Source organism: Andrena cerasifolii, chromosome 8, assembly GCF_050908995.1.
Source record: "Andrena cerasifolii isolate SP2316 chromosome 8, iyAndCera1_principal, whole genome shotgun sequence".
NCBI classification, from domain to species: Eukaryota; Metazoa; Arthropoda; class Insecta; order Hymenoptera; family Andrenidae; genus Andrena; species Andrena cerasifolii.
The window spans coordinates 2,600,282-2,626,492 of record NC_135125.1 but is presented as its reverse complement, the minus strand read 5'-3'; the positions used below and the strand labels follow the sequence as shown (position 1 = coordinate 2,626,492).

At 40.6% G+C, this 26,211-nt stretch overlaps 1 protein-coding gene and 1 long non-coding RNA gene across 4 annotated transcripts in view; one reads left to right on the top strand and one right to left on the bottom strand.

The window, feature by feature from the left end:
• The window catches only part of LOC143372261 (neuronal calcium sensor 2), a 449,084-nt gene that overhangs the window by 121,101 nt on the left and 301,772 nt on the right, over positions 1 to 26,211 (top strand). For all 3 annotated transcript variants that reach the window (XM_076818318.1, XM_076818316.1, XM_076818317.1), the window contains exon 2: positions 12,235 to 12,280. In XM_076818318.1, the coding sequence (XP_076674433.1) occupies positions 12,235 to 12,280 (46 nt within the window). The remainder of the gene's footprint in view (positions 1 to 12,234; positions 12,281 to 26,211) is intronic.
• The window catches only part of LOC143372283 (uncharacterized), a 139,031-nt gene that overhangs the window by 42,979 nt on the left and 69,841 nt on the right, over positions 1 to 26,211 (bottom strand). The window lies entirely within an intron of this gene.

Here is a 26,211-nt window from a genome sequence, read left to right as displayed (position 1 = left end):
ATTTCTGTGTAATGTGCGTTGTATCTGCCTCCTAGTATTCTGTCGTATTGCCATTGGATCTGCTCTGCCCTGTCTCTTTGCGCTAGTTCCTCAGCAAACTCTCTTCTTCCCCTTCTTTCTATTTCCATTTCTTGGATATCCATAATTTTTTGCCTGTAGTATGAGTCTCTCATTTCCTCCCATTTCAACTTTTTCTCTGCTTGCTTCGCGTCTATTTCCCTCCAGCATTCTTGAACTATTTTATTCTTATTAAGCCGTTTCGTTTTCTCCTCATATTTTATAGCTCTTTTCCCCGCTTCTATCCTTACTTTGTCCGTTTTTGTTTCCTCCAAAATTAGATACGCTGGTGTATTGAAGTCCAAACCTAAAGTCAACCTTATGTATTTCTCCTGTATTTTCTCTACTTTTTCTGCTTCCCTCCATCCCCAAATTTCTGACGCGTACAGCAATACTGCCTTTGTAATAGAAGTAATACTTTTCGCATTCTCAATTATTTCGTTTCAAGTAAAATCACGGATGACTAATTTTTCTAACAATAAAACGTCAGATATTGCATCATGTGCTTGCTCCACTAATTAAAACTAAGCGTTACTAATTTTAATCATCCTGTTTCTTTCCCATCAGGAAATCGCTAACTATTATATAAGATTTTATAGCTTTTAAGTACATTGCTCTCCACTTAACAATATTTGGCCTCTCGATTAAAATTTTTCCTCCCATCCCATAGTTTTAAGTAACTTATAAAGCATATCTATTTTCCACGGAAAAAATTATTTTCTCCCTTATTGCACCTAGCAGTTTTACAGCAGTCGGAACAATTTTTTTTCTGTATAAAATTCATAAATTATGTTTCTTATAATTGTTCTATCCTGAGAACAGTGAAACACTTTTTCAATGTATCGTGGACGTTTCTTCCCTGGCGACGATAATTTCTCTGTTCCAGGTAATAATTGTAAATTTTCTTTTCGAATTCTTCCAATCGTACTTTCTGATATACCAGTGTAATAGGCCGCACGCTTAGTGGATTGCCTTAGTAGATGAACAAGTTGACCCTTTTCAGCTTCTTCATCACATTTTTTAATAATTCTACGCAGAATGTTTCGAGCCTCGCTATGGATTGTTTGTCCCTTCTTGCGTGATTCCATAATATTCATATAATATTTAATTTACGGTTAAGGAAACTGTTACTATAAATACTACTTTAACACTATTTCTTAGCACTATGTACACCTTAACACTACAACTTATCACTGGTACTATAATATTATAACTTATACTAAACTGAACTAAATAACTTATAGTATTATAACTAATACTAAACTAAATTTTAACACTACGAATATTGAGGTAAAAATGAAAAGAATATTTATACTCGCTCAACCACGTTCACAAGCAGATTGCTTTGAGAAAACTGTTGCTTCTGGCAGTGGAGTGATCTTGGAGAAGTCATTTATTTTTCCCACTCTAGTCAAATTCAACCGTGCAACAATTGTTTGGACACAAAAATGTATCATTTCTGTTAGTATAAATGGTATATAAATTTATAAAGAGGGGCGACTCCTATCCTAGTTGGCACAGGTAGCTACGGAATATAAAAACATAAAAACATTAAAAATAATGTTCATGTCATATTTTTAATTCTTCGTGCTTATATCTCATGTACATATTAAAGATACGCTCAATTTTGTGAAATAGAAGTGACAATAATCACGTTTTGCTAGTTCAGTATGATCCCCGTATCCGCGGTTTTTATATTCGCGGTATGTCATGATGGAACGTATCCCGCGTAGATACGGGCATCCTACGACTATGCAGCGTGTGCCGCTCAGAACCTAAGAGTGGGGATTTGAGGAGTGTCGCGGGAGAGAGTGAGGCGGTGCGAACGAAGAACCCCTCTCGCCCCTGTCACATTTCAATCTTCTTTCCATTGGGGCCCAGTATGTGTCCCAATATTTAAATTGTCTGTTATTTCGGCAAAGCATGGTGGTGGGGCAGACGAACATTTGCAAACCACGTATTTTTTTTTTGCACTTTGATAATATTTGCAATGCACTTTTTGTTTCTTTTTTTTTTACTTTTCACCACGTGATATCGTGTAACACCGAAAGAATAGTTCCTTGCGATTAAGTGTTATGGGCTTTTCACAAAGTGGGTACTGAATTGTATTTTTAAAAAAGTTTCTCATAATTAAGAAATCTATGCACTTCTCCTCAGTATCTATTCTGCGTACAAAATCAACGAACGAGTTCATGTTGCTACGTTACTGTTTACAGATAAACTGGAAGCAGAGTAAGCTTGTCGAAAAGCTACCTCCTCACCGATTTCAATGACCTTGACAAATGTTGTATTAATATATCGCTGTTTATATAAACAGAGGGATGGCATAAATAACCAGTTGCATAGGTCCGTATCTAGTACCAACGCGGGAGCCGCTTGAAAAGCAGGGTTTGTACGAAATACGGAGGCGGGCGACAAGTGGAAAACTTCAGGGTCCGTACGAGATAGGGAGGCGGGCGACCAGTGGAAAACTTAGGGTCCGTACCAGATACTGAGGTGGTCGTTGAGGGGTTAAGCATCACGGGGCGGGTACTGGGGAAAGATGGGTGACCGTTTTTCTCTTGGTGCGCCGCTTGCTGCTGGCACCTTAAGCCGGATCCAGACTTGAATGTGTATACGCTGAGCAGGCTGAGCGCGCACGAATGACGCATGCAGAGAGGTCGAAAGTGCCATTGTGTCCTTCTTAACCGACTTCTGTGCTTATCTTAGCCCACTCCACACTCGTAAAGATGGTGTGATTAGCTAAATAAACTTACAGCTCAAACCCTCCGAGTCATCCTGCTTACCAATACTGGGTGATCCTCCAGCGACGCCTGTCAAAGAGGCGCCGCCTGGTACACCGTGGCGAGGACAACCCCCGCAGTGCCTCACCGAATTTTATGGGTTTTGTTGTGCCCGCGTGATGTAAGGACAGTAATGAAACTCGCGATTACATAACTAAAGCTAGTATATTGTTACATTGAATAATAGAGGTTAGAAACATTCTCCTGCTTACCATGCTCCGGCCGAACTGCCCATGCACGCACGTGCACGCAAGATGTGCGTGCCGGTGCAGAGGCGCGCACTCGTGGCCGCACGGGCGAACTATTATTCGCCCAACATCCCCCTCCTTGAGAAGGTTACCATCGGGCGTAAGTGCTCGCTCCTGGGTCCATTACCAATCTGCGAGGGGGAACCCGATGTCGCGTTGATTTCCTTGATGTACGTTGGTGGTGATCCTCGGGACGGTCTTCGCGATGGAGTTGGCTGAGAGCTGAATCGAGGATCGTGTCGTCATTGGAGTAGGTCCATGAGTCGTCGACTCCAGAAGTTAGGGGTGGCATGTTGGAACCACCTTTCCAGATGTGGTTGACGTGCCTCACAATTTCCTTGCCGCTGTCTAAGAGTACCGCGTAGCGAGCTGCGGACAAAATCTTCGCGATTTTATCCTTTTGTCGTACGTTTTTCCTCAACAGCACCACCACTCGATCTCCAATTGCGAAGTATCGCCATCGAGTGCCATGGTAGCTCGCAAACTGATCCTCCATGTTCTTTCTCTTGGTAGTAGCGTCTGATGGAGCGGTCTCCTCCCTCCGCAGTTTTGGCACCAAATTAGAAAATGGGGAGTTTATCTGCCGGCCGAAGAACAGGTCTGCTGGCGATCTTCCGGCTGGCGCAGATGCTCAGGGCGTGTAGCGGTAGCTATGCAAAAACTCGAACAACTGTTTCCTCCAATTGCTCGGGTCTTTTGCGATCGCCCTCTTGATCGTGTCCACCATTCGCTCCGCTTGTCCGTTTGACTGCGGATGATTCACAGGTGACAGCAAGTGGGTGATCTGCATGTCCGTGCACAGGCCTGCAAATTGCACAGAAGTAAACTGCGTGCCATGGTCGCTTATGAGTACCTCGGGTGGACCGTATCTTGAGAAAGTCTCCCGGCACATGTCCACCGTTCTGTTCGCGGAAATCGTGGGTGTGATTCCCACGTCAAGGAACTTGGAGTACGCGTCCACAAATACTAAAATATATTGGCCATCAACTGGGCCTGCATAATCAATATGCATTCGCTCCATCGGCTTGGTTGCGATGGGCCAAGGATTAAGTGGAGCCTTGATTGGTAATTTTTTTGCTGGTGCGCAAGGATCACACTGTTGGACGAGACATTCTATTTCCTCCGAAATACCTGGCCAATAAACGTACTCTCGAGCCAATTGTTTCATCCGCCTGACTCCCGGATGGCCCCTGTGTAGGGCGGTTAGAATCCCAGGTGTCATTTGTCAAGGGATGACAACTCTGTCACCAAGCATGAGTGTTCTGTCGACGATGGTCAAAGTGTCGCAACGCGACTTGAAGTGCTGTACGGTTGCCGATTTAGCCGTGGATTCAGCCCAATCATTCTTCAAGGCGTTCATTACAGTGACCAGATTCTTGTCTGCTTTGGTTGCAACCTTGAATTTCTCCCTCAGGCCTGCTCCGAATGAGTCGATGGAGAAATTTCTAATTTCCTCCACTTCTGTCTCCACTACTCGCACACACGAGACCTGGAGTTCCTCGCTATTGTCGCGGCGAAACTCCTCCACCAATCGCGACAATGCGTCCGCCTGTCCGAAGTCCTGGGTTCGAACATGCTCAATTTGGAAATCGTAGCCCAATAGTCTTATCGCCCAGCGCTTGAGACGCGCAGCGGTTGTAGGTTTAAGGCCCTTGGTGTCTTCTGTCCGCAATAACGCGACCAGCGGCTTGTGGTCTGTCTGCAGGATGAACTTTCGGCCCCACACGAACTTGTGGAAGCGTTCGACTGCGGTGACGAGCGCCAGAGCTTCTTTCTCCAGCTGAGAATAATTTCTCTGGGAGTCCGTTAGGCTCTGCCACATGTGGTACACGGCTGTTTCGCGACCGTTCACGTCGCGTTGGAGCAGTGCGCCACCTATTCCGGTCGAACAGGCGTCCGCAGCCACGACCAGAGATTTTTTGGGATCGTAATGCTCCAACAGTAGGGGACTTAGCATGATTTTCTTGATTTTTTCCACGGCGAGGTTATGCCGATGACCCCACTCCTAGGCATGGTTCTCCGCGTGAGCTCCTCCAGTGGTTGCTTTACCTGGTGCAAATGCGGAACGAACTTGCCATAGTGGTTAACCATGCCTAACAAGCCCTGTACCTGTGATACGTTTTTAGGGTTGGGTAGATTTGCTATGGCCCTGGTAGCTGCTGGATCCGCTGATATCCCCTTCGAATTCACGATCAGGCCGAGGAACTTAGTCTCCTCCAAGCCGAACTTGCATTTGTCGATCCGAAGTCTCCACCCCCGATCTTCAAGACGTTGTAGTGTTCTTCGTAGGCGCGAGTCATGCTCCTGCTGGTTAGCGCCGGTGACCACGACATCATCCAGGTAGGCGTAGACACCTTCCAGGCCAGTCAGCGTGGCGTCCATCGCCTGGTGGAACATGGCGGGTGCCGTTTTGATGCCGAACGGCAACCTCCTGAATCTAAACTTCTCTTTGGACGCTTCTCAAACTATTTGTAAATCACATTAGCAGAATGCTGTTCCAGGTACCGTTACAAGATATCACAACTTACTAAAGCCAAGATCTTTAAGATTTCGGTTCTATCTTCTTTTTGGTTTTGTTTATATGCGCAGTGAATCGTCTAGGTCAGGCTTGGGAATTAAGTGCTCTATTCGGCCGATTTTCAGAAGCAACGCCCTCTTTCTCCCGCCGCGCGTCTTGACCCCCGCGGCGGCCTAGCTGCATGGGGCTCCTCAGGCCCGTCCCACATGAACCGCGCGTGGCGCATTAAGGCGACATTGTATCAATAGGTTTCCACATCGTCCTAGAGAGCACGATTGTTGATGCGTTTTTGTTTTGTCAATGTGCCACTCGCGGTTCACGTGGTACGGGCCTGACGTGGGTCGATCACTACGGCAGTCGCGTGGGCCAAGACGCGCGGCGGGAGGAAGACGGCATTGCTTCTGCCGAAAAGAGCACTTAATTCCCAAGCCAGGTCTAAAATCCAATTCATATATATATTGGCCGGGGAGTTTCGTGAGGGGTATTCTCCCACCATACCGCTTGCCTGCCTCGATGCTCCTTTCTCTACGTTCTCACTCTCTCTCTCGCGCTACGCCTGTTCATCGCGCGGTGGGGATTCGCAGCCCATAAGGTACGCACACATGCAGCGAATCATCCCCATCGCTTTAACTACATAGACGGGACACGATTTCGAGGGGTCATTTCTCGCTTCTTTCCTGCCGAAGGCGAGAACGTGATCTAAACACGCTCATGCTCGGCGCGCACGCAAAGGACGGAGTATTAGGTGTATGAAAAACGGAGCAGGACAAAGTATGTATCAACGCGTCATCTGTCTCACACCATTCCTCGCTTGCTTTCAGTCCCTCTGACACGCTCTCGTTCCATCTCTCTCTCGCCTTCGCAGAACAAGAGCGAGTCAGATGTCGTGGGGATAGCGCCAAGCTCTTGTCGTATAGGCCAAACCGAGTTCTTAGCGTAGGAATACATACATCAGAATAGGTGTGCGCGAGGTCCGAAAAAATTCAGGAGTTTTATTGGTCAGAACATTGATTCTTTCTCGATAGCTTCAACTCGTATTGGTCTACGCACAGCTTTGTAACGCACACAACTATTACGCTATGAATAAACAACAGTCACACGGCTTCGTTCAGCCGAAGCCGAGCAGTGTTCCCGTTACCTCACCATACCCTTCGGGGGCCCAGCAACTTCAACTGCCAATTCATGATCGTCAGGTGGTGGTGGCTGATCTCTCCTCGCGCGGTACTCGCGAAACCGAACTCACCGGCCAATATATATGAAATGGACTTTAGGTTCTCCCTTTCCTCCTGGACCTTTCCGCCTTCTTCTGTCTGTATTCCATGTTCGCTTTCTTCCCCTTTTCTTCATCCTCTGTGTGGGTGAGAGAGAGAGCGAGAAAGACTGAATGCACGGTGGTCATGGTTATAAGCTAAATATATATATTTTAGACGTGCTCCTTCCTCGAGCTCGGTTCGGTGACTCCTCTGCGAAACGCGAGCGTCGACGGTTCGACGCTCCGGCGATGTTGCCAGATTCTCCGGCGCTCAAACGATTCTCCTAATGTATCTATAATATTTGTTTCTGTAATATTCGCTTAAATCATAAATTATATATAAAAGTATGTACAATAGGTCTGCGTAGAACGGTTTTATCTTATCGACTGTCGGTTTCACCGGGTTCTAGTCCCCGTGGGACATTACACCCACATACATACATACTGTAGAAGAATGCAGTTGTATATACATTTTATACAACACAAATCAACGATTATTTTCTAAAGCTGGACAGATTCTTTCTGAAAGAAGAAGCAGACTGCAGCCAAAACAGACAAACATGCTGTCTGTTATCAGTTCCGACAAAAATAAATACATTTAACTCGGCGGGAGGCGCTACTAGGTAAAATTGACTACAGAGGCACGAGTTGCGAAAATATCTTTTTTCTCGCCCAATCCTGTGCCCCGCGCCGTTCTAGGTACCTTTCGGCGGGGGAATAACCGACCAAGTGCAATCAAAGACCAAAACCTTTCACCAACACTATGTAAACTGGTGATTCTAAGTACTTTAGGAAAATTCTGAGTATTGTTTTGAAAAAGTTGTTACGAATTGTTTTCTTTGCGTTCGTTGATAAGTTCATAGCATCTACTTTTGACATCGATCTCAATTTGATATTGTTACTAAAGAAAGAAGACTAACTTTTCTTATGCGATTTTATATCCAAGTAAAAATTAAGAAGTCTGTTTCAGTTTTTGTTACATTTTTTTTAAAGAACTTTAATAAAGATTTTGAGACATTTCTTAAATTTTGTTTGCTTCTTAAAACACTTTACTTTAACATAAAAATAACAAAGTTAAAAAAAATATTCTGAAACCGTGGTTTTCAATTTTGGGTATTTTTGACCCGATAGCGACAACGTATGTTGCATATTTGGGTGCGCGTCCCGCCGAGTTAAATGATAAATTTATTATGCGTTACAACTCTACGTCAATCACCTCTGCCTCTATTTCTCCTTAACGATATCTTAACGATATTATCGATATATCAAATTATCGGTAACATATCGATATTATCGATAACGGTATCGATAGTCACACCTCTACATGCGCTGCATCGAACTATTAATTAAAACCCGTCACAAAATTCGGAAGCAGACTGGTAGTGATTAACCGATTAAGTGCCCAATAAATTTGAAAAAATCACCCGGAAAATGCCTATTTTTTCATAAATTAGTTGGGTAGCTCATTTTAAGTTTAAAAAAGTTGTAACGAGAAGTAACTAATAATCTTTTGTTGTAAAAAATGAAATAACTTTATTTGCAATTATGTACATTATTTATCACTGACTAAATACAAAACTATTATTGTGAAACAAAATAATGATCATTACAGCAATGCTAACGACTCTAAGATTCTCATAACGCTCACAAAGAATTATTCACAACTAAACTCCACCCCAGAGAAAAACTCTTATTACGCTTTCCTTCACCCCCACCATACATCCACGATACATTTTGAAGCATTGCACAAGTATGTTTATAATCCACGCACCCTCACTCGCCCATGTCTCAATATAAACAAAACATCAATGAGCACCATGTGTCACCGACCAAGCGTTTTTCCGGCGGACTTGGTTTCTGTCCCTGTCGACCCTCACTTTCTCCTTTCAGACTCTCTCCCTGCCTCTTAAAACTACTTGAGAAAATAAATTATGTCCATGCTCGCATGACACTGCAAAACGAGTATGACAAGAAACCCTGTATAATTTACCAAGTCAAATGCCCGCACGCGTGCGAGCCACATCAGCTCGTGGCAGCCACGGGTTGGGCAACGTGCGTGCATCATGCTTGCCCGTCACTGTCACGTGCTGGACACGTAAGGGGTTAAAGACTTCTCACGTATTTATAGTTATACTAATGAACCTGACAAACCATGCACAGATTCCTGCCATTGCATGCGCGCTGAACATGTAACAACCTACGTATGTAAGTGGAAAGAGCATGCTACTTGGGCATAGGTACTGGATATCACTGCAAGCACAGACCTGGTGTCTTGTTTTTAGATTTACAGACCGATAAGTTATAACTTGTATTGTGCACGTTTCCTTTGAATAAAAAACAAACCATACATACGTACAACTGTTGGAGATTAGGCCATGGATTCTAAAAATGCATCTGCAGTTTTAATTCTCAGTTTATTTGACACTCGGAAGGCAACGTCTTTATGCTCTGAAACGATCAGGCAGAATGAATTCTCGAGGAGAGATTTGTCTCGCTATCGATATAAACATCCTGACGTAAACATTTCAGCTCTGTTCTCTTATGCATTCCACGAAGTAATATAAAAGATAATTTTTGTATGAATAAACTTTCATTAGTTAAACAAAACCAACAACAACATGGACCATCATACATGAACAGTTGAGTCACATGATTTGGTATGATTCTTGTAAAGATGCATGACTAATGTTTGTATAATCAGGTGAATGCATGTTTGTTTAAAAAATCTTCGGCGACTAAATTTTTCAAGCGCGTTCTTATCGTTCACTGGGTCCTCAACGTGCCCCTGCGGTCCCTAGGAGCAACAACGCCCCTCCCACCAGATCTCCTCAGCGCCCACTAGGGATTGCAATACCGGTTTACCGGTTTCCCGGTAAATCGCGAGAAATACCCTAAAATTTTGACCGGTAATTCGCCAAATTTTGACCGGTAATTCGATAAATTACATATAGCAATATAGCGCATATAGTCGCGTCGGTATTTAAGTTGACGTTGTCAATTTCAATACATAAAAGGGAAATAATTCTATTACTGATAAGTTTAAAGTTTTTTTATTATAAACATATTTCCTAGTTCTTAACAAACACAATAATATAAATGAATTAATTTTGTATCACTATAATAATATAAACAATAAACATGTTGTAATTTACTTGGGTCGGAAATTAAGTTGTCACTTACAAGTATGCACATTTTATCTAATTTAAATACATAACTAGTATGAGGTTTGGTAGCCTTTGGCTTTCATGACCTCCAACAATCGATTCTGTAAACTGCAGATCAATTTTTTTAATACAGAAGATGCAATTTCACGCCATTTTTGTTGTAATGCGGTTGCTAAATGGGACTTAGTATATCTTTGATTTTGCGGTATAAGACGGTCTAATTCTTCCCATAAATGTTCTATAGGGTTTAAGTCTGGACTTTGAGGTGGCCAGGACAATAAAGGAATTTTTTGTTTCTGCAAAAATTGCTTTGCGACTTTAGATGTATGCTTTGGGTCGTTGTCCTGTTGAAATATATATTTCTTATTTCGTCCCAAATTTTGGATTGTGGGTAACAAATTTTCCCGCAGCATATCGACATACCTTACACCAATTAGTATGCCCTCAATAACAGTTAAGTTTCCCACTTGTTCATTATTAAAACAGCCCAAACCATTATGGAGCCACCGCCGTGTTTAACGGTAGGAGTCACTAAGTTTGGTTTGAAGGCTTGGCCCTCTTTTCTCCACACATACTTTCGCTTTCTATTTGATTTTAACTCAAACTTGGATTCGTCGCTCCAAATTATTTGTTCCCAAAATGAAATTGGCTTTTTATAATGCACTCTTGCGAACTCCAAACGTTTCGCCGCATTCACCTTTGAAATGAATGGCTTTTTCCGGGAAATGCACCCATGTAATTCCGCTGCGTGAAGACGAGATTTAATTTGTGTAATACCTATTGGTAATTGCAGAGTTTCTTTTATTCCCTTTGCAGAGATGAATGGGTTTTTCTCCGCCTCCTTAAGTATTTGCCGATCTTGACGGGCAGATGTCATCCTTTTCCTTCCAGTCCTGATCGAATTCTCTGTTTTTCCTGTTCTGTTTAATTTAATACATATTTTGCGCACACCTTCCTTGGATATTCCAAACTCTGTGGCAATTTGTTGCAATGATTTACCCTGCTTTCTTCTTTTATAAACTTCAACTCGCTCCGTAGCAGAGCATTCTCTAGTCTTCGGCATACTGAAGTAAAAGTACAATTTGTATAACAAATATATATTTAAAAGACATTTTAGCGATATCTAAATATTCCAGAAATCTTTGCAATTTAATCACAAAAGCAATTTTCTGCATAAAAAACAAATGTTCCTAAGCGTCAACTTACTTTCCGACCAACAAAAATTGATCAACTATTCTTTAAACTTAAATATACGGCAGCTTAATAGATCTTTTCACCTCGCCACTTTATGGTCAACTGACTCAATGCTAAGGACAAATAAAAACCGCAACAGTCGGTCACAACGACCGAATATATACATGATGTAAACAAACGAAACTGAGGGTTTGTAGAAAACTCTAGCGTCAACTTAAATACCGACGCGACTGTACATGCGTTCATTAATTCCATCGACATCTACTACGTTATCAGTAAAAAAAAAAACACTTCAATTACTAATAAAGACGAAAACCGACGTATCTCATGAAGAACCAACTCTGATCCAAAAGAAAACTAAGAATTTAAATCAGTCATGAAAAAATGGATGTATTTTCAAGAAGAAAAAGTAAGGAGAAAATATATATTATGAATGGCATATGATTTCTTAATGCCTACCCGGCCAACAAGTGTAGAATCTGAGAGCGCTTTATCTGTGGCCGGATTATATTGTACAAAAATTAGGTAGCGATCAGGAGACTAAAGTTTAGACGAATTAGGTATGCTTTTGCGTGCTTATTTGATAAAAAGAATTGTTAAGTAAAAAATATTTAATTATGTATGTAAGTTAAGATTATTTTCATTGTTTTCGTGGTGACGATCCATATCAATAAGTATTGTCAATAGTTATACAAATATACCTATTTTGTGTTATATCATTTTATATTTTATGTTCAGAATAGTTTTATTTCCATATATATTTTATACTGCTCGATTAGAGTTCAAAAACAGTTTTTTTTTGTAATGTTTACTCTTATATTTTCAATACCTTAAAAAATACCGGTAAATTATCGGTAAACCGGTTTTGATTAAAAATTTTACCGAATACCGGTAATTGAAAAAGTCGGTAATTATGGAATCCCTAGTGCCCACGTTGGGAAACTATGCCATAGATAAATGTTATGCTATGAATCATTTAATTTTGTATTATTATAATTGTCATTTTTGTTTGTTTCAGGCATGTGATTCAGAGCTTGCAGTATGCCTCTAACAAACCCAATAAGGTAACCATTGAATTAAATATTTATTTTGAATTCGCATAGTAAATAAATTGTTTTCTAGTTTAAGAGATTATTAGCGTTATAGAAGGTATAGCGTGTATATTATATAGGTAGATGATGAAAAACTGTTGTTGAATTGTTTTTATTGCAACCCCTATACGCTAGGTAAGACCGCGGAGGGCGCCGCACAGTTCCTTTTTATGTCAAAATCGTAGAACTTTTAATAGGAATAGGATAGAAGGATGAATCTTTTTTAAGGTTAAAGCTAAGATGTTGCAGGATAAGGGGAAAATATTGAGAATGTATGACAAACAAGTTTTGACCTTGAAAATCTACGTCAAACTTGACATTTTCGAGAAAAAAATCCGTTTTTCCGTTATAACGTGAGGTTTTTTCTTGTCTTGTTATACATCATTTCGTATAGATTTTGATGCACTGAATTTAAATCTGTTTGCAGAATTTGTCTGGGCCTTCAGGATTTAAAAAAAAAATGCGATTTAATGGGTTACGCTCACAAGGGTCGTTCGGCAACCCAGAAATTCAGAAAATTATGAAACTCGGAATTCAAGTAGAGTAGTTCATCCGTAACGCAACCATATCTTTTGTTGGTACCTTAATGCAACTTTTGGGGGTGGAATCACTCGACATGGAAGATCTCGAGAACGGTAAGAGATATCGAAAAGAAGTTTAAACAGAAGGTACATCTCTTCTTTTTTTTTTCTTATACCTACAAAACCGCGTAAAAATAATTTTCAAAAAATCCATATTTTTCATGTTACTCCCACCACCAACCCTTAATTAAGTTTTTGTATTTTGTAAATATATGCTGAAATCAAACAATACAGCATGTACAAAAAGCCATGAGTCTTGCTTAAACAATTGAAAGCTGTCTAAACTTTATATAAATAATAATTTAAATATGGCTTTCAGAAACCACTTTATTAATGGAAACTGCTAAAATGGACTTGAAATTCGGTAATAGAGGTTTTATTTGTTTGCCAAACAAAACATAACACATCAACTATTTATATGTATGAAAAGAGATTATCCACAGGTGCATTGCAGCATATATTTACAAAATACAAAAACTTAATTTTAAGGCTTGGTGGTGGAGGCAACTTGAAAAATATGGATTTTTTGAAAATTATTTTTACGCGGTTTTGTAGATATAAGGAAACTATCTACCTTCTGTTTAAACTTCTTTTCGATATTTCTTACCGTTCTCGAGATATTCCGGGGAAAAGAAAATTCTGCATTTTTTTCAAGGAGTGATTTCACCACCAAAACTTGCATTAAGGCACCAACAAAAGATAGGGTTGCGTTACGGATGAACTACTCTACTTGCACTCCGAGTTTCATAATTTTCTGAATATTCGGGTTGCCAAACGTCCCTTGTGAGCGTAACTCATTAAATCGCATTTTTCTTTGAATTCTGAAGGCCTACACAAATTCTGCGAACAAATTCGAAATCAGTACGTCAAAATCTATAGGAAATGATGTATAACAAGTCAAGAAAAAAATTGAACCACACGTTATATGTCAACTTTGACGTAGATTTTCAAGGTCAAAACTCGTTTGTCATATATTCTCAATATTTTTCTCTTATTCCGCAACATCTTAGCTTTAACCTTAAAAAGGATTCATCCCTCTATCTTATTCCTACCAAAAGTTCTACGATTTTACACAAAAAGGAGCAGTTTGTCCCACTGTGAGTCGCTTTGCGTCCACTTTTTTGAATAGTGGGATGATTAATCATCGTAGCGCAATATCAAAATATGAATTCTGCAGAACGCATTGCGTTATTTGTAATGAATACTAATCGTGCACGTCGTATATATTGCATGGTTATATATATTTACATTATTTCTTGTGCAAATCGCTCCGGGTGTTTCTCTTAAAACACGACCAATTATTTGACGATTGTTATTTTCATCGATTTCTTCTTTTACTTCACTTACATGAAAACTTTCTAATAATTTTCGACCTTTCGACAAACATGTTGGTCTAAATACGCTGGTCTTTACTTCTTGAAATCCAGCTTTTATTATAGCGACCATTATTTTATACCCGTAACCTCCCCCACCCTTTAAACAACCAATTACAAAATGCATATTTCACATTTGAGTCTTAAACAGTTGCTGCCCGTATACTCCCAATATTTAAAAAAAAAATCAAAAAAAAAATGAAGCCGCGAACGCTCCGCGCCAAAGATACTTACCTAGCGTATAATCCTTGTAACAAGTCGAGTAGCCAGCTGTAAGCAAAGGCACGTGGCGACGTTTGGGCAGAAAAGGGACGTGTCAAATATGAATATGAATAACGCAATAAACAAAGCAAATTCTAAAGATTAATATTTTTTTATTCGGGATTTGGTCCTGCGCTTGATCCCCAACTACTATCGCTGTCGCTATTATTTGCGTTTACGATTATAGTTCTATAAGTTTTTCAATAATATGATCCAATAGCCAGAGTTTGGTTTCAACCTTTGTAATGACATGCTCCACACAATGCATTCCATTTTTCTTCAGAAATTCTAGCCAGTGATTCATAAAATAAATTTTTCATATCGGGAAACTTGAATGTAACATTCTTCGTTGCCACATAGCTTTTCATTTGTGCCCATATCATCTCGATAGGATTTAACTCGCAGTGGCAAGATTGAAGTGTCCGGACTGTTATATTTTTCAGTTTTGCTGTTTCTTCTACTGCGTGGGTACAATGATAAGTTGCTTTGTACAGTCTCACAATATGCAGTAGTTCTATCTTGATCATATTATTTGAGAACTGTGGGGAATTGAGGTTTGAATCGCCGAAATAATAGCCTCAATACACTCTCTTGTTCAAGAGAACAATAACCAAAATAATTAGATTGTACTTTATTATACGCTTGCACACAATAATGACGATGTACTTGATGGACTACTTACAGTTGCTTTCTATCGCTTTTACTTCTGTTCCAAGACTAAAGACTAATCCGCTGTTCTGCCTCGGGGCGCTGCCCGCGCACAAATCTGTACACACACATGTACACACATACGTACACACACGTAGCACATGGAAATTACACATATTTTAACAAGAACAAAGCACCTTTAGAATGTTATCACTCTTGGATGTCTGCCTTTTTCCAACTACTGTTACGGAGTTTTTGTATTTGTCGTGACTGATAGGGAACACTGTCTATAACTACAGTATTTCCTCGTTAGCCGCTCGCTGGTCGGGACCGGCGTTGAGCCCGTATCGTGAACAGAGCCCTAATTCCGAGTGTTCGTTTCTCGCTTCTCTCTGGCCGAAGGGGGGAGCGAGATGGAACACTGCGTGCGCGGCGAGCGTGCACGCTGGTCGCAACCGCTTACCGAGAGCCAGGGGGACCAAGCTGTCTTTGTTTGGCTGAAGTTTTCCCGTTTAGTTAGCACCGCATTGGTAGGAGGCGCTAGGTACATCACACACACACATACCTACGTGTATCAGTGAGCACGACACACAACCTTTTGACGTTGGTGAAATGTTACCATGACGACCGTCATCATTTAGAAATGTTTGGCGCAGACACGAGGAAGTGTCCTCACTTTCCCTGGTTTACCCTTTCTAAGGCCGTCTGACCATGGATTGTCGCGTCAGTGACGCCTATGCAGCAGATAGAAGGATAAACATTGAAATTGAATATTTCTTCTTTTCTTAGGAAAAGAAAATATATTCAATTTCTTTGTATATCCTTCTATCTGCTGCACACGTGTCGCTGGCGCGACAATCCGTGGACAGGTTTAAAGTAAACGGTGCATTACACGTATACACATACACATACGTCCCGATTCACACCAATTCACACATTCACAGTTTAGTACGCACCTCATTGGTAGGAGGCGCTACAAACTCTGCTTCAACTTTCGTAAGAGGGAAGCTTGGCCCCCCTGCCGAGAGCACGAAAATAGCTTCACCAAATCTTGACGCAGGCCCGGCTCACGGTAAGCGCTTGCGACCATCGCGCACGCCCGTCGCGCACGCAAAGGACAGAGTGTCAGGCGTCTGAACGACGGAGCGAGACAAAACATCAACGCGTCGTCTGTCTCGCAGTGTCCTCGCTCGCTTTCAGTGCCTCTCGCTCGCTCTCATCCCATCTCGCTCTCGCCTTCGCCGATGAAGAGTGAGACAGAAGTGGTGGGGATAGCGTAAAGTCTGTATCGTGTACACCAAACCGAGCCCGTAACGAGGAAATACTGTAACAATCAATTTTCCTCAAGTTTGTTAAGAGTTTGTTTTTTAACCATTCTTCAAATGACTGAATTCATTTCCTTGTGATAGTCAACGGACCGTATGCATAAAAATAAGGAAATGCTTGAAAGTAATAAGTATAAGTAACAGCAAATACTAGATTTCGTATGCACAATCTTCTACTGGCACTAGATAGTAAATGATGGAAATTTTTTTAGTAAATACCACTATTTAGTATTTACTTACAAGGGAACACCGCGAACTCGCACTCACCGATTGGAACGCAACTTTGTGGGTTTATAGAGTGACTCAAGACAAGAACAAGGGTGTGTTTCATTCAGACCCTACCGCCTTTTAAGGGGGTGAAAACTAACCTCAAAGTCAAATAGGCACTTCTACTTTTTCCCGTATAACTCCCAAAGTACAACAGAAAGAAAAACATGTTCCAAACAAAAGTTTAATGGTGCAACAAGCGCTACAAACTTCCATAAACAAAATTTTTGAAAAAGCTTTTTTTCTTAAAATAAAACTTTTACCTCGCGTTATTTACAATTCCACGAGTAAACCGCTCTACTTGTGGATATTTCCTGTAACATGCGGCAACGTCTCGCACGGGCACGTTGCACGTGTGTACAGTCTGAAGCTCCTATACAGCACGGAAAATTGAATTTTGTCTGCCAATCTCTTTTGACTTTTTCTACTTCATTTGTATTTTTTGGAAATTTAATCCAGTTTTGGCGTTTGGTACAGATTTTGTGGGCAACTTCAGTTACTGTTCGACTAACTGTATCTACTCTGATGTACACCCGTATCCTCACTAATGCCTACTTGCAAACTGGGATCACCTATGTATCTAAAAAATACCTCCATTTTCTCTTTCCGTGAAAGACCTCTGGTTTCGTTCACGATATCTAAAAATGTATCCGCCAGGTAGTTCACATGGTGTTCTGCGAATCTAAACATGGCACGGTACTCTTGGGTATGGTTTTTGTAAACCTTGGGGGCACGAATGTGCATGAACAACGCGCCATGATTGCGATTGAGTAGACAACTTCAGACAGACGTCTGGCAGACTTAAGATAACACTAGCATTTACTTGCAGTTTTCAGTAAGTACTATATGTTATGCATACGTATTTCATGTATTTACTGAAAAATTAGTAAAAACTATTTGTAATAAATACTTCATCCTTTATTGCATACGGAACTGAGTATTTGCTTGAAAAATCACTAGTAAAAGCTTATACTTGCTTTTATGCATACGGCCCATTATTACTACCAATATGTGCGATAATAAGACATTTGCCATTACCAGGTAGATTTTTATACCCCGTAGAAAGCCCATTTAAAAATGCGTACCGCGAAGAAGTCACATTCAAATCTTTCCATACTGATTTTGTAGTATGCCCTGTGTTTATCCACGTTTCATCTAAATCAGGGTTGACTAACTGGTGCCTCCATACCGACCAGACTCTGACGATCGTAGTCGATTCCTCCTTCTTTTTTTCTCTTTTTGACTGCGATCGTCAGAGTCTGGGAGGTATGGAGGGAGTTGTTGAGCGTGGCAGCAAGGCGGACGTGCCCCCGGTGGCTCGCGAGCCACCAGTTAGTCAATCCTGATCTAAACAATAGGTATCTAGTCCAGTGAAATTAGGATCTGTCTTCGGAATAAATCCCACCAAGCTAAATTGTGGCATGGGCCTTTATTTCGTCGTTTTAAACAATACGTCAAAAGTACCCATCGATCCGACCGCCGCTAAAAATTTTACGGATGGTTGAAAAAGAAACAAATGTTTTTCGCGAATATCTCGTTATCTAGTAGTTTTGCGACAAAAATAGTTATTATACAATTTGTAGTTTAGGAAATTCTGTACAAAAAAGGTGCTATGATTTTTTTTCGTAGGAGTAATGAGAACGTCTTGAGCGTGTTTCATGTTGATGTTGGCAGCTTCCAATTTTTGAGACAGCATAGTAATAAACCTACTCTTGTTCTTTCTATTCGCTCTATATGTGCTACATCCATTGATGCTGACGTTCTCATTGCTCCTACGAAAAAAACTCGTACGACCTTTTTTGTAGAGAATTTCCTAAGCTACAAATTGTATAATAACTATTTTTGTCGCAAAACTGCTAGATAACGAGATATTCGCGAAAAACAGTTGTTGTTCTTTTCAACCCTCTGTAAAATTTTTAGCGGCGGACGGATCGATGGGGACGTTTGACATATTGTTTAAAACAACCAAATAAAGGCCCATATCAAAATTTAGCTTGGTGGGAATTATTCCGCAGATTGGGCAGATTTCCGTCTCATTTCACTGGACTAATAGGTATTCGACGGTTAGTCTCTCTAAATTGTTTTATTTTTTTTTTAAATAGTTTCGCTGCCATATAACGATTTGTTCTTTATCATTTAGGAAATTATTACGCCCTCTTCGTTCGTATTTAAAATTCTTTTTTTTTTTAATATTTTGTAAAATGATTTTTTAAATTAGGGAAGCCTTGTCATCATTAACTACTTTCAAAACTTTATCAATCGTGGTGAGTTCATTATGATAGAAAAATTGATAAACTGTTAATCTTAGCGCATTTTTATTAAAGTCATCGAGTTTATTAATAATTTTCCGACGAGTGTTTGTTCTTTCCGGGAACGATACTCCTCCGTTCAGTTCTTTTTCATTACATATTCTATAGTCTGATCTAAAAATGTCACAATATTCAGACAAAATTAAAGTTCAAAAGTCAGAGTTATGTTTTTGTTGCACAATGTGCATTTCCTACCCTATATAAACTCGTACAATGCGAGCAGTCGTCTTTACTACACCCGGCGTAGGTTTTTCAGGATTATTTCTTAGTTCTGCCTTATAAATATTTAAAATAATTTTTTTTTCATTTGCACTGAAGTAAGATCGTTCGGTGCGTTTATTAAAAAACGATGTATAATTACTTTCGCCCTCAAACGCAGAATTTATACAAGACTTGTTACTACAAATATTAAATTTACAAATAACACAACAAATGTAACACAAAAACCACACAACAAATATGAATACAAATAAGATATACAGAAAATAAATGGAAATGCAGATTACAATTTGATGTGAGGCGTTTTACAATCTGATACAAAGACGGCCCTGTGATTAATAAGTAATTGACCAGCGTTTAATAACGTGTGGCAGCCAATAGCTGTGGCCGTTGCCTTTTTCGCGTACTTCAGCACGCTTTGTTTACAGCTGGTGACTCGATACGTCGAACAGACTTCAGAATCGTTTCGATTCATAAAGAAATAATGTGTATAAAAGATGATTATTTTTTTATGAATTGGAATTATTTTAGGGGTTGCGACCGAAAGATTTCGGGAGTCAAAAAATAAATGTCACCCTAATGTATGTTGTTTCTGATTGTTAAATATTTCATAAGCGAGTAAAAATATAAATATAGTGACGTCACGAAGAGTAGTGGAGAAGTGGGGCTGGAGCCGCGAGAGCGTCCGTGTGCCTGACACGTGGATAGTCGCTATTGCGACGTAGCCCCTTTCAATGGGTTAGGTACGCGCGCTGAGCTCCCACTACTCGAGATCTTCTCCACTCTTCACCTACTGCTCGTGCGTCACCATTTGCCCGGAGCACTGTGCCCGCGGCCATTTGGGAATTGGCAAATGCCCCATAGGACATTCTGTTGGGCATTTCTAGCTGAACACATCCTGAATGCGCAGTTGACACGAAACGGACTACACCGTTTCGACCCAATATTCCTGCTTTGAAAAAACTGACACCAACATGAGGAAATTTAGGTACGATAGTTTAAATAGTCCTGCACTTAACATAAAGATGTTCTCTGTAACCATGCGGGGATGTCATTAACAAGAACACATGGATGCAGTTTCCTGATTCTTCCGCAAGACCCGAGTTGTTGTTATCAATGTTGGAAAATGAAAGGGAATTGCTAAAATGTACTTAGCACATATTCCAAATCAAACGCATTGTTAAGTGTAAAGAAATTTCATTAATTAAATGAGATGCCCTGATCTCTTCATTGACATTTACCTAATTAGTGATTCCTATAATTGTATTAATTTCCCCACAGCGGGAATGTTGGGTCGAAAACGGTGTGATCTGTTTCGCAAGATTTGCACGAACAAGGAGGATTGAGCTAGCCTAGGCAGCGAATCGCATTCACATGAGTCCTCATTGGGACCTCGTTAATTTGCGACCTTTTGTGGGATGGAAGTATCTCATCCTGCACTTCGTTGAACTCATCTGAGAAAATGCTATCGTATTGTAAATAAAAAAGTATAGCATCCCATTTAAAATAATTCGACTTTGCAAATTCCCACACCGCAGTGCCTACAGAAAAAGTAAAAACAAACTGTTTTGAAGAAACAATTTTTTCATATCGTTACAGGTTTATGAAATATTTAACGATTCTCGGTTCACTCAGACGCACTGTACATTAGTTTATACTGTAGGATTCGGTTTTCACAATGTTGTTCGTAAAACACATAAAAATGTACCTATGAGATAAACACAAATTTACGAATCTCTAAAATGGTGTACAAATAGGTATTTATTGACAGTTATCGAATCTCTTATTGGTATTAGTATATACGCTGGCTACCTACTTCTACGATGTTATCATAAGGATACTAGGCAGTCGTTCCTGTCTAAAACGAAGCATTTCTCTTTCAATTAATTACGAAGAAACAAATTGAAACTGAGACTTGTTCCTTGGCATGAAGTTTATTAACATCATAAGCTTCAAAAAACATGTTTGTTTAGTCAAAATATACATTATATATGACGCTGCAGATGGATCGTTAGAGGCTTTTAAAAAATGTTTCTTTTGTTTTGCAGTGATAACTCAGAAACGGAGGTTCCAATCGATTCCAATTAAATTCGAGCATGTTCACAAAATGTGTAGTTTCAGACCGGACCTAAATTGAAGTTTAATGAAAACTCTTATTCTTTATGAAAAGAAACTAAGACCTCATCTTTTGGGGCTTAGGGGAGGGTAAAACCTCATCAATGGATTTTTAATTTTGATTTCGTAAAGAATAGGAGTTTTTAATTAATTTCAATTTAGGTCCGGTCCAAAACTACACATTTTGTGAACATGCTCAAATTTGATTTGAATCGATTGGAACCTCCATTCTTGAGTTATCGCTACAAAACAAAAGAAACTTTTTTAAAAGGCCTCTTTAATGATCCATCTGTAGCGTCATACCTATATAGGGTAATTCCGGGATAATTGGCTATCTTTTTTTTGTAAGGCACTCATGCAAAAAGTTTTATGATTAAAATAAAAACAATTATGACGCGAGATACTTTAATAATCTGTTTTTACAACTAGCTACAAAAGTTAAACAAAAATGAAGACAAAATCGAAAATTTAAATTTTTAAAAATCTTCGGTGGGCCATCTTTCCCTAAGTATCCGGCAGAGATGGCCATATGTGTCCAGGAGAGATGGCCAGAGATAGCGTGGTCTTTTCCTTGCTTTTCCTGTGCTGTTATTTTTATTATCTACTAGCTTAAAGCACCCGGTGTTGCCCGGGGAAAGCTTTGATTGGCACAGAGTGTCAAGGGGGTGAAACAAGGGGGAACGAGTGGGATGTCCAGATTTCATGGTAGTCCATATTCTCCGCATGGTTCCAGAGAGTAATTATGCAAAATTTGGTCTAGATCGGTTAAGAAAATTGGGATAAAAAGTATCCTATACGTTGTTACGTCCGAAAACCGAGATGGTGATTGATTCCGGAACGTAAAGAGGGACCTTGCCCCGTCGCCTCCGGAGTAACCGTAATCCCTCGAGCCGGTCACGCTTTTTGGAGTACTGTGGGGGGCAGGTGGATTGGCATTAAAGATCGAGGAGGAAAAGAAGATGTGCGTGTTTCGTCTTGGGACCGTCAGCCAGACTCATCTCAGTAGGGCTATAGATGACGGCCGCTGCCCTAGACACACGGGGACTAAGAAATAACTTGAAACTTGTATATGTGCGAACGAGAGTGGACGATAGGACTTGCGAGAAGAGTAGACCTCTAGCGGCGCCGGCGGAGACTAACCGGCGTGACCCATGTGATGGAGTCGGGACGTCACAATGTTATTCCTGGTCCTAGACTACGTGTATATGTACAAAATTTCAGAATATCCGTTGTGCAGTTGCGACGTAATTGAGTAACAAACATTCAAATACACTTTCGCATTTATTATATTAGTAAGATATTGTTTTTATCTATATGTACCTGACTGTAGGCGGTTAAAATAAAAGTCGACACATCGAATGTGTACTGAGTAATAATGCCAAATATATTTTTATCACGGAAGTTCAAATAACAAATTGCAACACTTAGGTACGTACTGTCACACGAGTGACACATGTCATCAAATTCTGTGCAGTTTTCATGCACCCAATACTTGCAAATCTTACATTCTATCCAATCTTCTGTTAGCTGTATTCGATAGTAGTTTTCGCCACACCCACGCCAAACATTGGTAGAATTACCGTTAATAAACTTAACCATATCGGTGCTACAGAAATATGGCCATCTAACCCTGACAAAAGTTGGTCGTCTCTCCTAAGTTTGCGGATGAGATGGCCATACTAATTATCATGCCTTAGTTGTAAACATACCGTTACTCATTTTTAGGTTATAAAATGCTACAAACATATTTATTGTCCTAAACAATTAAAAATTCAGAAATATACCAGGAAAGTATTGGAAACAAATGGGTCCTTAACCCTCGGTTGTCACACTGGGTCAGATTGACCAGGAATTCGACTTTGCGATCAAATATCTTTGAGGCATCATTGAGAATTATACTACTGGCGCCATGTAGTAGTATTTTCATGTATCCTATACAAGTAGAGATACTTCCCGACTGTGTGGAAGCGTCAGTGCGTGTTTGAAAGCCGTCGAAATTTGAGGTAGCGTCAAATTGACTGACCCATGTGTGACAACGGCGTCGTTTTTACTCCAAGTCGGATACAGTCATTTTTGTGTCTGTAAGCAATCAGAAAAGTAAAAATAGAAGTATTTTCATACGAATTGTTCTTTCTTTTACTGAAGCGACAATAGGGATACATTTGTCATTGTAATACAGGACACAAATGCAGTGTCCCACATGCTTGCGCCCGATGTCCGACCGGCACCGTACTTATTTATGTAATGACTGTGGTGGTCTACAATAGACTTGTTAAACGATTTTATTCAGCTTCGATCCTCTGTTTGTTTCATTCGTTCAAAAGTTATTATGTTCACAGTGTTTAAAAATGTAGTTTCGAGATAAAAGGCTTCAAAGTTAACTCCTTGGCATACAACATCGTGTGAGACCCGTGGTACCTCGATCGGGCGAAACGTAAACACCAAAGGTCAGGCTCAGGGATCGGCGGTCTCCAGCTACCGCTGATAAATCTATACATACATATCTGTTCTTTGTGAACGTAACGTATTAATAAGCAAAGAATTTTCATATTGGATACATGAAAACCGAAAAAAAAATCTCTGTACATTTTCTACAGTTTTTGCAACAATGGACTTGTTTATTACTTTTATACTAACAGCTTTCATTTTCTTCGGATTAAGAGACATGGATTTCAGTACATTTGGGTTTTTGAATGCCTGTGTCATTTTAACAAAATGGTTGTATGAGTTAAAGGGTCTATAATGCTCGATTGGATCAGTGTATATTCTAATTTCTGCCTCCTTTACCTCGGCTGAAAAACTCCTTATTCTTTCACCTGGTACTGATTTTTTTCCACATTTCATGTTGTTGATATGTACGAGTACCAGCAGGCCATGCAGTGGCCCATACCCGGTGCTCGCAACAATATATTTTTCACTGTTTGCATGATTCTGTAAATTACATTTCCTTGTTGTAATATATTTGCAACAAAATGTACATTTTCCAACGTACGTGTCGTCCTGGACTTGCTGCAGCCACGATTGAAAGACTGGGTCCTGCAGCCAACATTGCCGAAATGTTTGTCTCTTTACTTCTTTTCTAGCGGGGACGATGAAGGTGTTATAACTGCCTATTCATAAAATACTAATTTTTATTCACACAATATTAGAAAACAATTTCACGCATATAATCATTGAACAAAGAAACTACGTTCCGTTTATAATTCTGTGATTTCAGACACTAATAAATTAAAGATGTATCTTACTTGAATCGGGCTCTACGTCTGAGCTTATAAAACATGCACCGCTAGGTCCAGCAATCCTGGCATCACTGCCTATGTATAAAACAGTGTCTCACGTGGCGTTAGCGACTCGCTGGTCGGGACCGGCTTTGAGCCCGCATCGTGAGCGGAGCCCTAATTCCGAGTATTCGTTTCTCACTTCTTTCTGGCGGAAGATGGGAGCGAGATGAAACGCTTTGCGTGCGCAGCATGCGTGCGCGATGGGTGCGAGCGCAAAGGACGGAGTGTCAGGCGTCAGAAGAAGGGAGTGAGACAAAACATCAACGCGTCGTTTGTCTCGTACCGTCCTCGCTCGCTTTCGTTCCATCTCGCTCTCGCCTTCGCCGGACAAGAGTGACACAGAAGTAGTGGGGATAGCGAAAAGTCCACATCGTGTGCACCAAATCGAGCTCGTAAAGGTGCGTCTCCACCAACGTTCGCGAACTATTCACGAACAGACGACTCATAGCAAAGAGGAGATATAATAAGAGGCCTCACTCGACAAGGACAGACATAAACTAGGGAAATCACTAGACAACCAATTTAAATGCCCATTCGGCAATGATCGGTAAACCACGGTAAACTTCGGCAATAATCAGCAAATTGCGGTAAGGTACATTTCGTCGATTTGAATATCCCGCTCGAATAGACAACCAATTTAAATGCCAAGGTCAAATAAGGACTTCAAAGGTTCCGCCCGGAGTGACGCCTCTTATTATATCTCCTCTTTGCTCATAGGACATTCAATTCCCATACTATTCGTGAACAGTTCGCGAACGCTGGTGGAGACGCACCTTAACGAGACAATACTGTATGTATCTGTACGCGCCCGTGGCGTCATCTGGCTTGGCCTGGCGCTGGCGTCGGTACACCCGCGACATTGCATTCGCTTCGCGTTGCCGCCACTTGACTGGCTTGGCGCTGGCGTCAATTCACGCACACATTACCACCGCTCCTGTAGGTGTTCCCTCTCCATCAGCAGTAACTGGAGACCGCCGATCCCTGGTCAGGCTCGTGGTTAGTAGATACTATGACTTAACTTTTCGCCGATGTCTTTTCATCTCAGTTATTCCTAGCCGCATACACATGTATTTACACATCATAAGCCCCGATTGTCGGCAACTTTGTTGCAACAGCGTAACAGGGCTAAGACGTGTGCGATTGACAACTTCGGACGCTGAGCCGAACCGTGAAATGGCTCGACACATGACTCACCTCTGGTGTTGATTTTCCGCTGGCTGTCGGAATTTAAATGGTATGGCAAGGGGATAAATCCCCTACGCCGATACCGCTCTGCGAGACCGTTACTCGACTGTGCACTCAATTACGTTCAGCGTTATAAGTTCCGTAATTATTCGAATGTCCTCGTGAGAGTTTGTTGTAAACATTCACAAAGGATTAGGCTTTCAAAATTAATAATAATAAAAATATCGATTTTTCGAGATTTCAATGGTCCTGTACCCTTTTAAATAATGTCGGTAACAGTGCGCTTAGACCAAACGAACAAATGCTCCTCCGCCCCCCACTTCGGGAAAAATTCCAATCT